At 33.6% G+C, this 12598-nt stretch overlaps 1 protein-coding gene across 1 annotated transcript in view; it reads right to left on the bottom strand.

Moving 5' to 3' along the window:
• LOC133199682 (fibrillin-1-like) overlaps positions 1-12598 on the bottom strand; it is a 49961-nt gene that overhangs the window by 21446 nt on the left and 15917 nt on the right. The window contains exons 10-24 of the mRNA XM_061335556.1: positions 11041-11181; positions 10777-10895; positions 10587-10648; positions 10347-10367; positions 9814-9962; positions 9264-9518; positions 8727-8945; positions 7676-7828; positions 6406-6504; positions 6179-6273; positions 4746-4940; positions 4511-4582; positions 4298-4409; positions 3260-3382; positions 1006-1084 (exon numbers count right to left, since the gene is read on the bottom strand). Coding sequence (XP_061191540.1) covers positions 1006-1084; positions 3260-3382; positions 4298-4409; positions 4511-4582; positions 4746-4940; positions 6179-6273; positions 6406-6504; positions 7676-7828; positions 8727-8945; positions 9264-9518; positions 9814-9962; positions 10347-10367; positions 10587-10648; positions 10777-10895; positions 11041-11181 — 1894 coding nt within the window. The remainder of the gene's footprint in view (positions 1-1005; positions 1085-3259; positions 3383-4297; positions 4410-4510; positions 4583-4745; positions 4941-6178; positions 6274-6405; positions 6505-7675; positions 7829-8726; positions 8946-9263; positions 9519-9813; positions 9963-10346; positions 10368-10586; positions 10649-10776; positions 10896-11040; positions 11182-12598) is intronic.

A 12598-nucleotide genomic window follows, 5' to 3' on the forward strand; every position in this document is an offset into this window, starting at 1 on the left:
TCAAATTAATTTTGTTATACTGGTAATAAAAAATTATGTTCATATCTCTTTGTTAATATCTCCTTGAACTTGTTAAAATGTAGGCAACCAAAAAGATTATGTAGACAATTCAGTTTGGAGAAAAAACAACCACATGCTTTCAGGAAAATATATTTGGGTATTTTGCTAAATTTCCTCTTTAAGTAATAATACTACTACTGTAACAATACTTTAACATGTGAAATTTATCAATTATATTTTGATGCTGAAACATATTTCTACATCTAAAAATAATGACTGATCCTCGAATCTTAATATAAGAGCTGATCCCTAGAGTCCTCTGTTGACAGAGTGATGTTTTGTACATTAAGTCCCTGTAGAATAGGCTTGGTAAAGCCTAACATTTCCCCCATACAAAAAATGATGTTATAACACTTCAAAAATGACAGTCGCTCTAGTAAGACTTGCAAAATCACTCATATGTTCCTAGTCATGTATCAATAATTGATATTCCCCATTTATGCAATAAATTTGTTATTAGCAGTTTGAATCCTAATGACTATTTCTCTAAGTTCATTAGATTAAAGAGGAAAAAAAGTGGAATAACACTTAGCAAGCATGTTCTTATTAAGCAGTGGTATGGCCCTGAACAATACAGACTGATAAAAGATTCTGTTTAGGGCTAATGATCTGTGAAATGGGCAGACAACCCATCAATCACACCGACAGTTTTAGTTCACACCAACATTTTCCTGCCCTTCTATTTATCAGGTGTTTATCATATGTAAATTATTTGCTACTATTGACCCGTATGATTGGAATCCTCTCTTGCATAGTACATTCACAATGAAACTAATGTGGGTTAAACTAGAATGGAGAGATCAAGTATTGTACTGTGATGTATGTACACCTTGTGGAATTTTGACAGACTTTTAGAGACAAGGATGAACTTAGGAGTAGTACAAGTCTCCACAGAGATTGAGAAAGCTTTAATGCAGAATTCAGTACTAAGTCTATAATACACACCTGTTTTGAGAGGCTTTCTTTGGGAACAGATCTGATAATGTTTTGTAATATGTTGCTGCATAGTCAACTGTGTCATTTTCTGCCAAAATAAATAAATAAATAAATAAAATTAAATTTAAAAAAAATTATGTAGCACTTATCCTAAGGGGGACAACTTGGCTTCAATTACACAAAAACAAAGCAATTTAGTGAATAAAGTGTATTTACACTTTTAAAGCAATTTTTGTTACATAATTTAACATAATTTATCAAATTTAACAGAATTAAGAATTTACAGATAAAAAAGATTAATTACTTTTTTAAAGATTTAATTTTTTAAATGATTTTTCTACTGATAAGTAGATGAATGTAATCTAAGTGTGTTAGTAATGTAATGATCAAACTAAAGATCTATAAGAGGTCTCATAAAAATGTGATGTAAAAGAAAAAGTATTGAATATATGCTATTGAAATTTTGAACACTGAAATTTGAATATATTGCTATTACTTTTTGCTATTTTTGTTCAAATTCATTGCAACTGTCCTCTTTTTTTGTGCATTCCTTCAAAATAGGAAAAATTCATAAAATTTGATATCTTGAGATGCCTCCTCTGGAAAACATACAGTAGAACTTTGTGTTTCTTACATATAATGTATAACTTAGTATCACTCACCATATATTATAAACTGATCAAAAAGTCTACTGTAGTATTTTTATATTTTGCTATGAAAAAAAAAGCATTTCACCACAATCCTATAGTAAATGTAACTTTACTTTGAGATGGTCCCTAAAAATACCCACATGATAGATTTCCCTGCAACTTTGCATGTAGACTGAAGTCAGTGTAGGGTAAACATGGTATAAAAGTAAAGAGTTTTCCTATTGTAGTTTTTACACACAAAAAAACCTTGTTGACTCCCTTAAATGAAACTACTGTCACAAAAAAGAACACTTATACATCTGTACATTAGGAACTCTAAAATGTCAGAGCTTTGTTCTATGTCTGTTAAATCATTTACTCCATCAACAATCTACATTTACTTCATTAGTAATACACTGTATGTCCATAAGACATGAATGCCACAATTTATATCACAACTGCGTTGAAAATCAAGACTTCTGGGACTATGGCCATTAAGTGAAAATCAAGACTTCTGGGGCTATGGCCAAGGGAAAATCATGGTCATGATCAAACTTTTAGAATTGAACTAGAACAAATTCTTCAAGAATTTGTAAGATATATCTGTCTAAAAGACATATAATGTGAATGAATCTTTTCAATACTCAAAAATCAAGCTGAAAAGAAAACACAGTGAGGTCAAAGTCATAGACTAACATATAAGAAGTTATATGAAGTAATCCTTCAAATAAAACAATGTAGGGTCAAGGTCAAAGAAAATTTCAAGATTAGAATATTTTTGGAACTATTAAATGTTCTCACTGAGATATGGCCATTAATGATGTCATTCTTAAAGCAATCTTAGACAATATATGAAAAGATGAGTGTTAAGCTCAAAGAAGGAAATTAAATATATATCAAGGTCACAACATTCTGGAAATGTTGAATGCTCTTACTAAAATTCATTTTCATAGAAGTTGAATGTATTTGAATAAGGGTATTCTATAGATAAGTATAATACAAATTAAGAAAATGTTAGCTTACTGCATAGGTCAAGGTCCACAGACTGCTTCACTAAATGTGTTTATTATTTGTAAAGTAAATAAGCCAAACATAAAAGCCAAAAATGTTGGGTAAGGTTCATATGGAAAGGTCAGAAAATGTTGGGTAAGGTTCATATGGAAAGGTCAGAAAATGTTGGGTAAGGTTCATATGGAAAGGTCAGAAAATGTTGAAAGAGTTGAAATGTTCCAGAAATGTGTATACCATTATGAAGCGTGATTATAGGAATATCTTGAACTCTTTCTATGAAATTGTGCTAATTTTAAATGGGATGCAAATACATAAAAGGAAAGACAACTCAATATCTTGGACATAATACAAGGTAGCATTGAGTGGGAGAGGGGAGGGGGATATAAACATAATAAACTGGAAAAAAATTTCTGTTCTTTTACAGATATACACATGAATTTCTTTATACTACAGAACATTTGCTTGTGAAGGGTTTAGATACTCTGAAAAAAACTGTGCTTAGTACAGTCATCTACAGTACATTGATGTACTACTACTGATGATTAAACAAAAGTTTAAACAAGTTTAATCTTTGATCTCACCCTGAATTATTTCTGGAACGGTTTATCCTTATTTGTCCTCACCTGACACAATTTTCCTCAGTGTACCTTCCTTCAGCTCTATAATTCCCTTAAACTCTGTGTTGGGGTTGAGTTTGGATGCAGGGAAAGTAATATCTTCTACTGCTGACTTTTTATACTCAACAACTGCAAAAAAAAAAAAAAACAGTTGAACTTCAGTTTCTTGAACATACTAGATATCATGGAGATGCTGAAGTGAGTTGAAAGCCCCAACCACCAATTGCAAATATGATCTGACAATGACTACATGTAACTGTTTGAGAAAAAAAGATTACAAAATAATTTCTGATATCATATGTTTAGCTGTGAAATAAAGTTTTTTTGAGCTTTATTCAATTTGTATGCATACCTGCATGACTTATAGTCCCTTAAAATGTAAAAAAAAAAAAAAATTATTCTGTACTAAATTAGTTCCAATAAATAAATACATTGTTAAATTTAACTTTTTTTTTTGACAATATGAAGTCATTTTCCAAGGGTAATTGACATATTCTAAACTAAATGACTATAATTAAAAATAAGGAATGAATTTAAAAGCTACAGTTTATAAAGCATAAGACCCTGGTTATAGTGCAAATTTGGTAGCTATTAAATTCATTCCTTAATGAACATTGTATGTACATGTATACTATAATTTGCAATATATATATGTCTTTGCATTAATAAGTATGTACACTGACAAGATTTATCTCCTCTCAATTAAAAAGCATAGATACAATTAGAGAAAAAAAATGTTTTAAAAAACTTGTTCTAGATGATATCTACAAGGCACCAGTTTGGTATTTTATAGGTATTTTCTAATATAAAAAAAAATCTTGAGATGAATCATTTGTTTTTTGATATCAAAAAAAGATTTTTTGATGTCATTTTTTTGATATCTCAAAATCAATATCAGAATATCTTCTCTTTTTTTGATACAGGAAAATCATCTTTTGATAACTTTATTTTATTATTGTGATACTAAAACAGCACCTCATAGACATCTAACACAGGGCAGCAGTTCTGGGTGACAGAGTGGGAAGATAATGGGAGGGTAATTACCTATGTTCTGCTGGGCTAGAGTTTTTGTCTCTCCCCGGGGGAGTCTCTTTGTAATGCTGTTTCCAAACTCATGCACTGCATCCATTAGTTCTGCAGCTTTGTTTGTACCTCTCTGTAAAGTATTCAGTTACTCTAAAGTCTGTGCAGCTAAAGAAAGATAACTCTTGAATGTGAACAGTAAAATTTCAGTAAACTCTGCTAAGAATTTCTCACCTTGATTTGTAAATTGTCCCATACAGGCTTGATGTCTTCCTTGAGAACATTATTTACAGAGAGCAGGAATTCCTGCAAGAAAAACAATAACAATAAGTAATTATACCCAAATGAAAATAATCTTTTTTTTTTTGTTTAAATGTAAGTTACAGAGGAAAGATATTTTAATCATTATAGAAACAAAAATTATTGCAAGACAATTTTAAAGATTCTTAGCAGCATGTCAGGCCCTGACCTGTGTATCTGACTCAGTAACTAGGTCATCCCTGCCCGCGGAGATTGCAGCTACCTTGGTGATAATGTCAACACTGGTAGATAGGTCACCTGACGTTATGTTCTTATCACTGGTGATCCTGGCAGTTTCCTCGGAGAAGTCCTTCAGGACACCAGTGATGTTGTTTGTGTCATAACCGTCCCTTACCTGGGTCACCTGTTGGTTGATATAATTACAGAATTTTTGAGATTGTTGTAGGTTATTTTAAGTTTGGGAATCTATGAGTTATTTCCCTTTATGAGCAGTGCACTATAGAGGTAAAGATGATTCGGTATTTTACAGATTTAATACTTACAAATTGTTTTTAAAATATCTGCTAATAATAAAACAGATTTTTAAAAAGAATTCTAGAAGTAAAAACGTAAGTAATCAAAGATTATGAAGCTCACCTCGACGAATGTTATCTTTAAGTAAGGCAAATTTCACATCATATTTTTTTTTATTTAGTGTACATCCCAAGATCAAAGTCCATGCAAGTTTGGTTTAAGTATGACTTATAGTTACTTGGAAATAAACCTGTTCAAAAAAAGTTTATCCTGTTTACTAATCAAGAAAATTTTGGTCAGTTCCAACATCCAAAGTAAGTCTGGAAGTTTTCATCCTTAGATGCACCATCTATTCATGTTTAATCATAACAGGCCATAATGTTATATAGCTACTCCAAAAAAATTATCCTGGTCACTCATCTGGAAAATGTAGGTCAGATTCAGAATCCAAAGCAAGTCTGGAAGTGACCATGCCTAGCTACATCATCCATGGTATTGGTTAAAATATGGCTAAAATTCACTCATGTGGAAAATCTAGGTCGAATCCAGCATCCGAAGCAAGTGTGGTAGTGTTCATCCCTAGATGCATCATCCATGCAAGTTTGTTCAAGGTAGAGCTTATAGTTACTTGGGAATGGACCTGCTCCAAAAACTTTAACCTGGTCACTCAACTGGAAAATCTAGGTCAGATCCAGCATCCGAAGCAAGTGTGGTAGTGTCCATCCCTAGATGCATCATCCATGCAAGTTTGGTCCAGGTAGGGCTTATAGTTACTTGGGAATGGACTTGCTCCTAAAACTTTAACCGGGACGCCGATGCCGGGGGTATAGCATAAGCTCATCTCGACTTCGTCGAGGTGAGCTAATTATCAAACAATAATTCAACAGCTAATTAGGAATTATTTTCTTTTAAATGCAAAAAAATTACTTATCTGGCATTGTTAAAAAACTGTTAGAGCATTTTTATTACAGGTATGTATATTTTAGTAATTAATTATAGACATTAAGTTTAAATAATATTTTCCTAATATCTACTGTAGAAAAAATAAAGTTTCAAAAAGGTAAGTAATTTTTTTTTAAAAGAGCATATAAGTATGTTGTTTTTTTTTCAATATAAGTCCTAACTTGCCTCCACAAAGATGCTGACTAGACTGCTCTTTATACACATGGAAACATCCGGATCCTCCCACTGTCCATCAGCTCCACACCGTCGCTCCATCATACCTAGTTTAGTAATATTTCAATTCTACTTGAATTTCACAGACATATCATGCTTTAAATTATAAAGATTACTAGACAAAAACTAAAAATGAAAATGTTACATAAATTTTTACTCTTAAGTACATAAGTACTGACCTATGTATCCTTCAGGGCAGGGCTTGTAGTCAGACAACGTAGCATAAACTGCTTCCCATACTATTCCATCTAACTCCTCCTGAGGACACATCAAATTAGCTGAATTGTAAAAATTAGAGCCATGTTAGCACTTCTATGATTGGCCATGATTATGTATCCATCATTTTTTTTTTTTCAAGGGGATTAGAAAATAAACAATTTACAATATCAACTTTTAAAAGTTAATCAACAGTAATTGAGCTGTGCATGTTTTATACCAGATTCTGTGCAGTTACACTGAGTCTTATAGAGTTGGAAGATTTTACCTGAGCTTGAACCATTTTCTCCTGAGCTTTACCTATTGGACTATAGTACTAGTGTACTGGAACTGGACAGGTGGAGTTTGATACTACCTCCTTACCTGCATGTGATACATTCTCACCTGATTTATACAAATCAAATTTCATCTCGGTAGACCATTCTGATTCAGAGATTTCATATGGAATTGGACTTGCACACACCGAGTCTAACCATCCTACCTGAACTGTACACATTTAATCAGACTTTATCTAATTTTGAGAGTGCATGGGGAACTGGACTATCAACAGAGCTGTATGTACCAATGTCTAACCCATTAAACCAGACTAGGTCAAATGATGTGTTCAAGATGAATAAGACCACCATATCTAACCCGAAATAGGACCATCTAACATGAATTGTACATGTTGAGTTATGACTGATATGAAACCAAAGGCATGTCTCTTACAATATCTCTGAACTGAGCTGCAGAGCAGTGGTACAAGTTCTCACCTGACAAACATTGAGATGGACTGTCAACCTCCTGTTACCATAGATTTGAACATAGTGATCAAGTTGGATCATTTTCATTCTGGAGGATACCAGTCAGCCTTATCTGAATTCTGCACTAATACAGACAGTCTTACCTGAGTTATACACTGATACAGACAGTCTTACCTGAGTTATACACTGATACAGACAGTCTTACCTGAGTTATACACTGATACAGCCTTACCTGAGTTATACACTGATACAGCCTTACCTGAGTTATACACTGATACAGCCTTACCTGAATTATACACTGATACAGCCTTACCTGAGTTATACACTTATACAGTCTTACCTGAGTTATACACTGATACAGCCTTACCTGAGTTATACACTGATATAGAAGCTTTACTTGAGTTATACACTGATACAAACAGTCTTACCTGAGCTATACACTGATACAGACAGCATTACCTGAGTTATACACTGATACAGACAGCCTTACCTGAGTTATACACATTGAGCTGAACAGTTTGAGAGCACGTCCTGTCCTCAGACTTTGCGTATCTCACACCACAGCTGTAAGTCTCGGAATGCTGAGCTGACACAATATTTATGGTCTCTGAGTAGGGAGAATCTGCTGAGATCTGGTACTCATCTAACAACAGACAACAAAATGGTACAATGTACTTGAAGTATATTATAACTGACTGAATCAAAGTACTGTATTAGATTTATAGCTGATGGACATTGCCTGAATTTAACAGGGTCTGAATTAATCTGTCATTTCCAGAAGTAAACATTCTAACATTATTCCAATCATAACTACTCAGCCATTTCTGGAACTACAATTTTTTTGGTTAAGGAAAAGAACAAGTGTAATCCTATTGACATATGTATAAAAGTACAATGTAGTTTGTATGCATGTTATGAATTTCAAAAGATTACAAATTTCAAAATGCTTCACAGATATCTTTTATTTCTGTGTGCCTTTTGATCAAAGCAATTTCTGCACTCCATTCTTTAGCATAGATTCGACCAAGACGCTAGACACACAGTTTCTTTTAAGGCATTGACTGATGGTTAACTAATAGACGTGGTCATGTGACGGGCTGTCTCAAAATTAATTGAATAACTTTCTTACACCAAATGCCTATTTTTCGATATGAATACTCTATACAGGGTTTTTTTTTTTCGCCCCATGTTATTTTTGCCCATTCACACTTGCAAACAAATTGCCCCATTTTAAATTCACCCAGTCACAGTTCTGTTTAAGAAATTATACTGTGTTCTTTGAATTCACCCTGGTTTAAATTCACCCACCTGTGAGTAGGGTGAACGGGGTGAAAATAAAATGGGGGCAAAATTTTCCCTGTATACATTAATCTTTAATAAACCAAAAAATTGGCTATAACCTGATTTTTTACAAAGGTTTCTTCACATAGTTTTAATTAAGTACCCAGTATAAAAGATCTTTACCTTTAAAAGGTAAAACAAGGCTTGTAAATTATTCTTATCTCATAATGTATATCATGTTTTCATTATGAAGAACCTACTATGTGTGGAGGAGGATAATGTCCCCCCATTCTGACACCACACGAGGGTCAGGACGTCATTGGCAGGAGGGGTGGGGGTGATTGTACATGTGATGTGGGCAAGGCTCCCTCTCAGCACCGCGGACTGTGGCGCCGTCATATTCACAGTGTAAATATTTAACGTGGTGTCGTTACTTAGTGAGACCTTACCGACAACTGCAACACATTCAACTTTTCCCTCTGAAACATAAAACACCAGGTTCATCAAAGTTAATACATGACAATTGTACCTATAACTGTCTTTCATATGTAATTTATCAAACATCAAAAATTCTTCCTTTTCAGAATTAATCAGACAGGCAGAGACATGAACAAACATATGGAAATATAAAAAATGCAAACAAGAACAAAACATCAAATCCTGCTTTACAGGAATTAACACTCTATTGTCAGATGTTTATGGATGCCTTCATAACTCTCCCAATAATTCTGTCAATTAAACACTTGAATGGACATAATTTCTGGAGCCCACCTTTTGATAATATTTTTTTATTTTACCTGTGTCCACCTTTTTTATTCCATTAATGATCAGGTTACTGGTGTACAGAGTGGGGTCATAACTGTCTCTGTTGATCTGTGTTGTCTGAATTCGGGAACTGGCCAGCGGCTTCACGAGTCTACCGTTAATTCTCCAGCGTATCTGTAGAGCTCCATCCATGGATACAGCAGACACCAGACAGGAAACTGTCACATGGTTCCCCAGGATCATGTAGTTGTCTGGTTTGTACATTTTGATTCCCTTGATGTAGCCCACTATAACATAACCATTAATAATAAGATGGTTGTCTCATTTTTTTTTTTTTCATATCAAATGTAGCATGTTTTGGATTCTCTTCAAAATTTATTTGGAAAATCAAATAATTCCTCCTTTTGTGGCATCCTAATGTGGTTCCAAGAGAGAAAAGGAAAAGTAGTGAATAAATGATCCAAATGTCCTCAGTACTCTGTGGGTGTTATGAAAATTATAATTTCCCATCTTCTTATACCACAGTAGGTTTTTTTAAAATTCTTTTCTAGGTTTTTCTACATGGATTTTTTAGAGACATACCTCCATCTTTGGTGATAAAGAATGAGGGCTCCACAAGGAGTCCTCCCAGATTCCCACTTTGTACAGCTTTTTCTAGGATCTCCATTGCTGGTAAGGATTTGACCTTGACATTCTGCAGTACCAGTATGTCTGCTATAATACTCCCCTTCCTAAATATAGAAAATGTCAGTATATAAAGCTTTTTCACATATTAAAAAACTAGTTATTCAAATCTGCTTTTTCACCATTATGGTGCAGCAACCATTGCTATGAGTGTGAAATGAATGTTAGAGTTGATACACATGTTATCTTTTCCAATCTGTAGGACTATTGGAAGGGGACTTTGTGTGCCATATAATGCTACAATCCACTAAATTTTCACCATTTTCATTTGGAATACTTATTGAAATTTGAGAAATGCCTACAAAATTATCTACCAATATATGGCTATATATAGCATTAAGCGTAATACACTCTCCAGTATCTTTGTAAATTCTATTGAAGTCAGATTTTTTCAGGTATCATGCAGAATGCTGGTAAACCACAATTTTTACCTGTCTTCAGAATTCTCTGCTCTGAAAATTTGAGCCACATTCAGTAACATAAAAAGTCCTTTATAGAAGGATACGATATGATTGATCATATGTATCATATATATATATATATGAAGGATTAATTAAATACCATATTTTACACTTTAGATAACTCATATACATATCATATGTTCATACATTTTGACTTATATGGATTCAGAAATTTGTTATTAGAGATATCACTTCATTATAGGTTTATACCTGAATCCCACCACCTGGATTTCTCTAAACTGAATTCCTGCTGAAGTTAATTCCTGGGATACCTAAGGAATGAACAAAGCCATTTTTAAAGCTATGAAAATTTAAACAAAATCATATCTTTTATTGCATCAATCTTCTTCACATTTAAGTAGAACAGAATCATGTGACTTCCTTACTGTTTATTACTCACATTTCCTGTGACCTGTGCTGCCACCTGTCTATAAATATCAGAGCTAGGGTTTAACAGATTCTCTTGCCATTCTTGTGATCTGATCTTTATTGACACCACAAAGGTTGTGAACTTGGTTTCTGTAAGTAACATGGTCAATACAATAACCATTAACTGTTGTAAGAGGTAAAAGAAAAAAGAAAAAACAACACAGATCCAAGTTATCAATAACCTTGTGTTCCAGGACTAAAAATAGCTACAGAAGATTGTCAGATTTTCCCTTACCCAGATCTGTAGTGTATGTAAGCCTACACTGTCCATTTTTCTCTTTATAGCCCTCCCAGCATTGGCACTGGTATCCCCCTACAGTGTTACTACAACTCTGAACACAGTTGTTTGACTTAGGATCTGCACACTCATCAATATCTGTAAACATCAATATGTTAAAGTCTATCACTGTAAACATCAATATGTTAAAGTCTATCATATATACAGTCAAGCTTTCCTCCTTAGGCCTACTTGTGTTTTAAATAAAATCCTGTTGTATGTGATTGGGAAAAATTCTCTTCTGATAAATTTCCCTCTCTTTTTTAACATAGACTCCCTTTCCAAAGTAAAACTAGAGGTACTGTGAGCACTGAGCTCACAAATGATACCCCCCCCCCCCCACCTCCCATATGTTTATGATGGCTAAGTCCAATGTTTTGCTATAGGAGACTCGATATAAGTGTCTGATCAAAGAGTTAAATAGGAGGTGCATTATAGCACTACATAACAATTATTCTGTGAAAGTATCATTAAATTTTTTTCAGTGGTATAGAAGGAATTGGGGATAAGAGATGACCCCTCAATATCATAGAAAAAATGGCAGTGTTCTATGTTGTGCTGTTGGAAAACCGAAATATATGTACAATCAAAAAATAAAATAAAAGATGCACTAAATAATAAAGATTCTGTGAATGTCTCATTAAATTTTATTCAGTGATATAGGAGGAGTTGCAGAAGAGATGGGTACCCCTCAATATGAAAGAAAGAATGACAGTGTCTTTGTTTTGCTATGGGAGCCTGATATAAGTGTCTGATCAAAAAGTAAAATAGGAGATGCACAATGGCACTATGTAATAAAGATTCTGTGAAAGTTTCATTAAATTTTATTCTGTGGTATAGGAGGAGTTGCAGATTAATGATGGATTCCCTCAATATTATAGAAAGAATGACAGTGTTCTATGTTGTGCTATTGGAAACCCAATATATGTGTCCAATCAAAAAGTAAAGTAGGAGGTGCACAATGGCACTATGTAAAAAAGATTCTGTGAAAGTCTCATTAAATTTTATCAGTGGTATAAGAGGAGTTGGGAAAAGAGATGTGTACCCCAATGCATAATGGATGGATGGACGGACAGACAAATGGACAGACAGACACCCCCATCATTTTACAACCCCCGCTTTTCAAGCAGGGAGTATAATAAACTTAACTGTCATGGTTTCAATATACATACAGTGAACACAAATTTTGTGTCAGAATAAACAAGGTGTCAGATTGCACAATATGAAGAACATGGAAATGAAAATAAATTTAAGGTCGTAAGTCACAGTGAAACAGATTGCAAAGGTGTTTGATGAAACAGTTTTTAATGTTCATTCAACTAATTTTCATACATCTGTTTTCTGCTTTTGACAGTCTCTGCCTACCCATCTTGCACTTGTTTTGGGACATGCTTATAAAAAAATCAAGTTTCCTATTCATCCCTGAACATGAAAGGTATGACATTGATATTTAGCATTACATGTCACAAATCATTCATTTAGACAGCAATATAACATATATGGTTGAATTTTAATC

This window comes from Saccostrea echinata, unplaced genomic scaffold (genome assembly GCF_033153115.1).
Source record: "Saccostrea echinata isolate AGI-Se365-2 ecotype Australia unplaced genomic scaffold, CSIRO_AGI_Sech_v1 ptg000034l, whole genome shotgun sequence".
Lineage (NCBI taxonomy): Eukaryota > Metazoa > Mollusca > Bivalvia > Ostreida > Ostreidae > Saccostrea > Saccostrea echinata.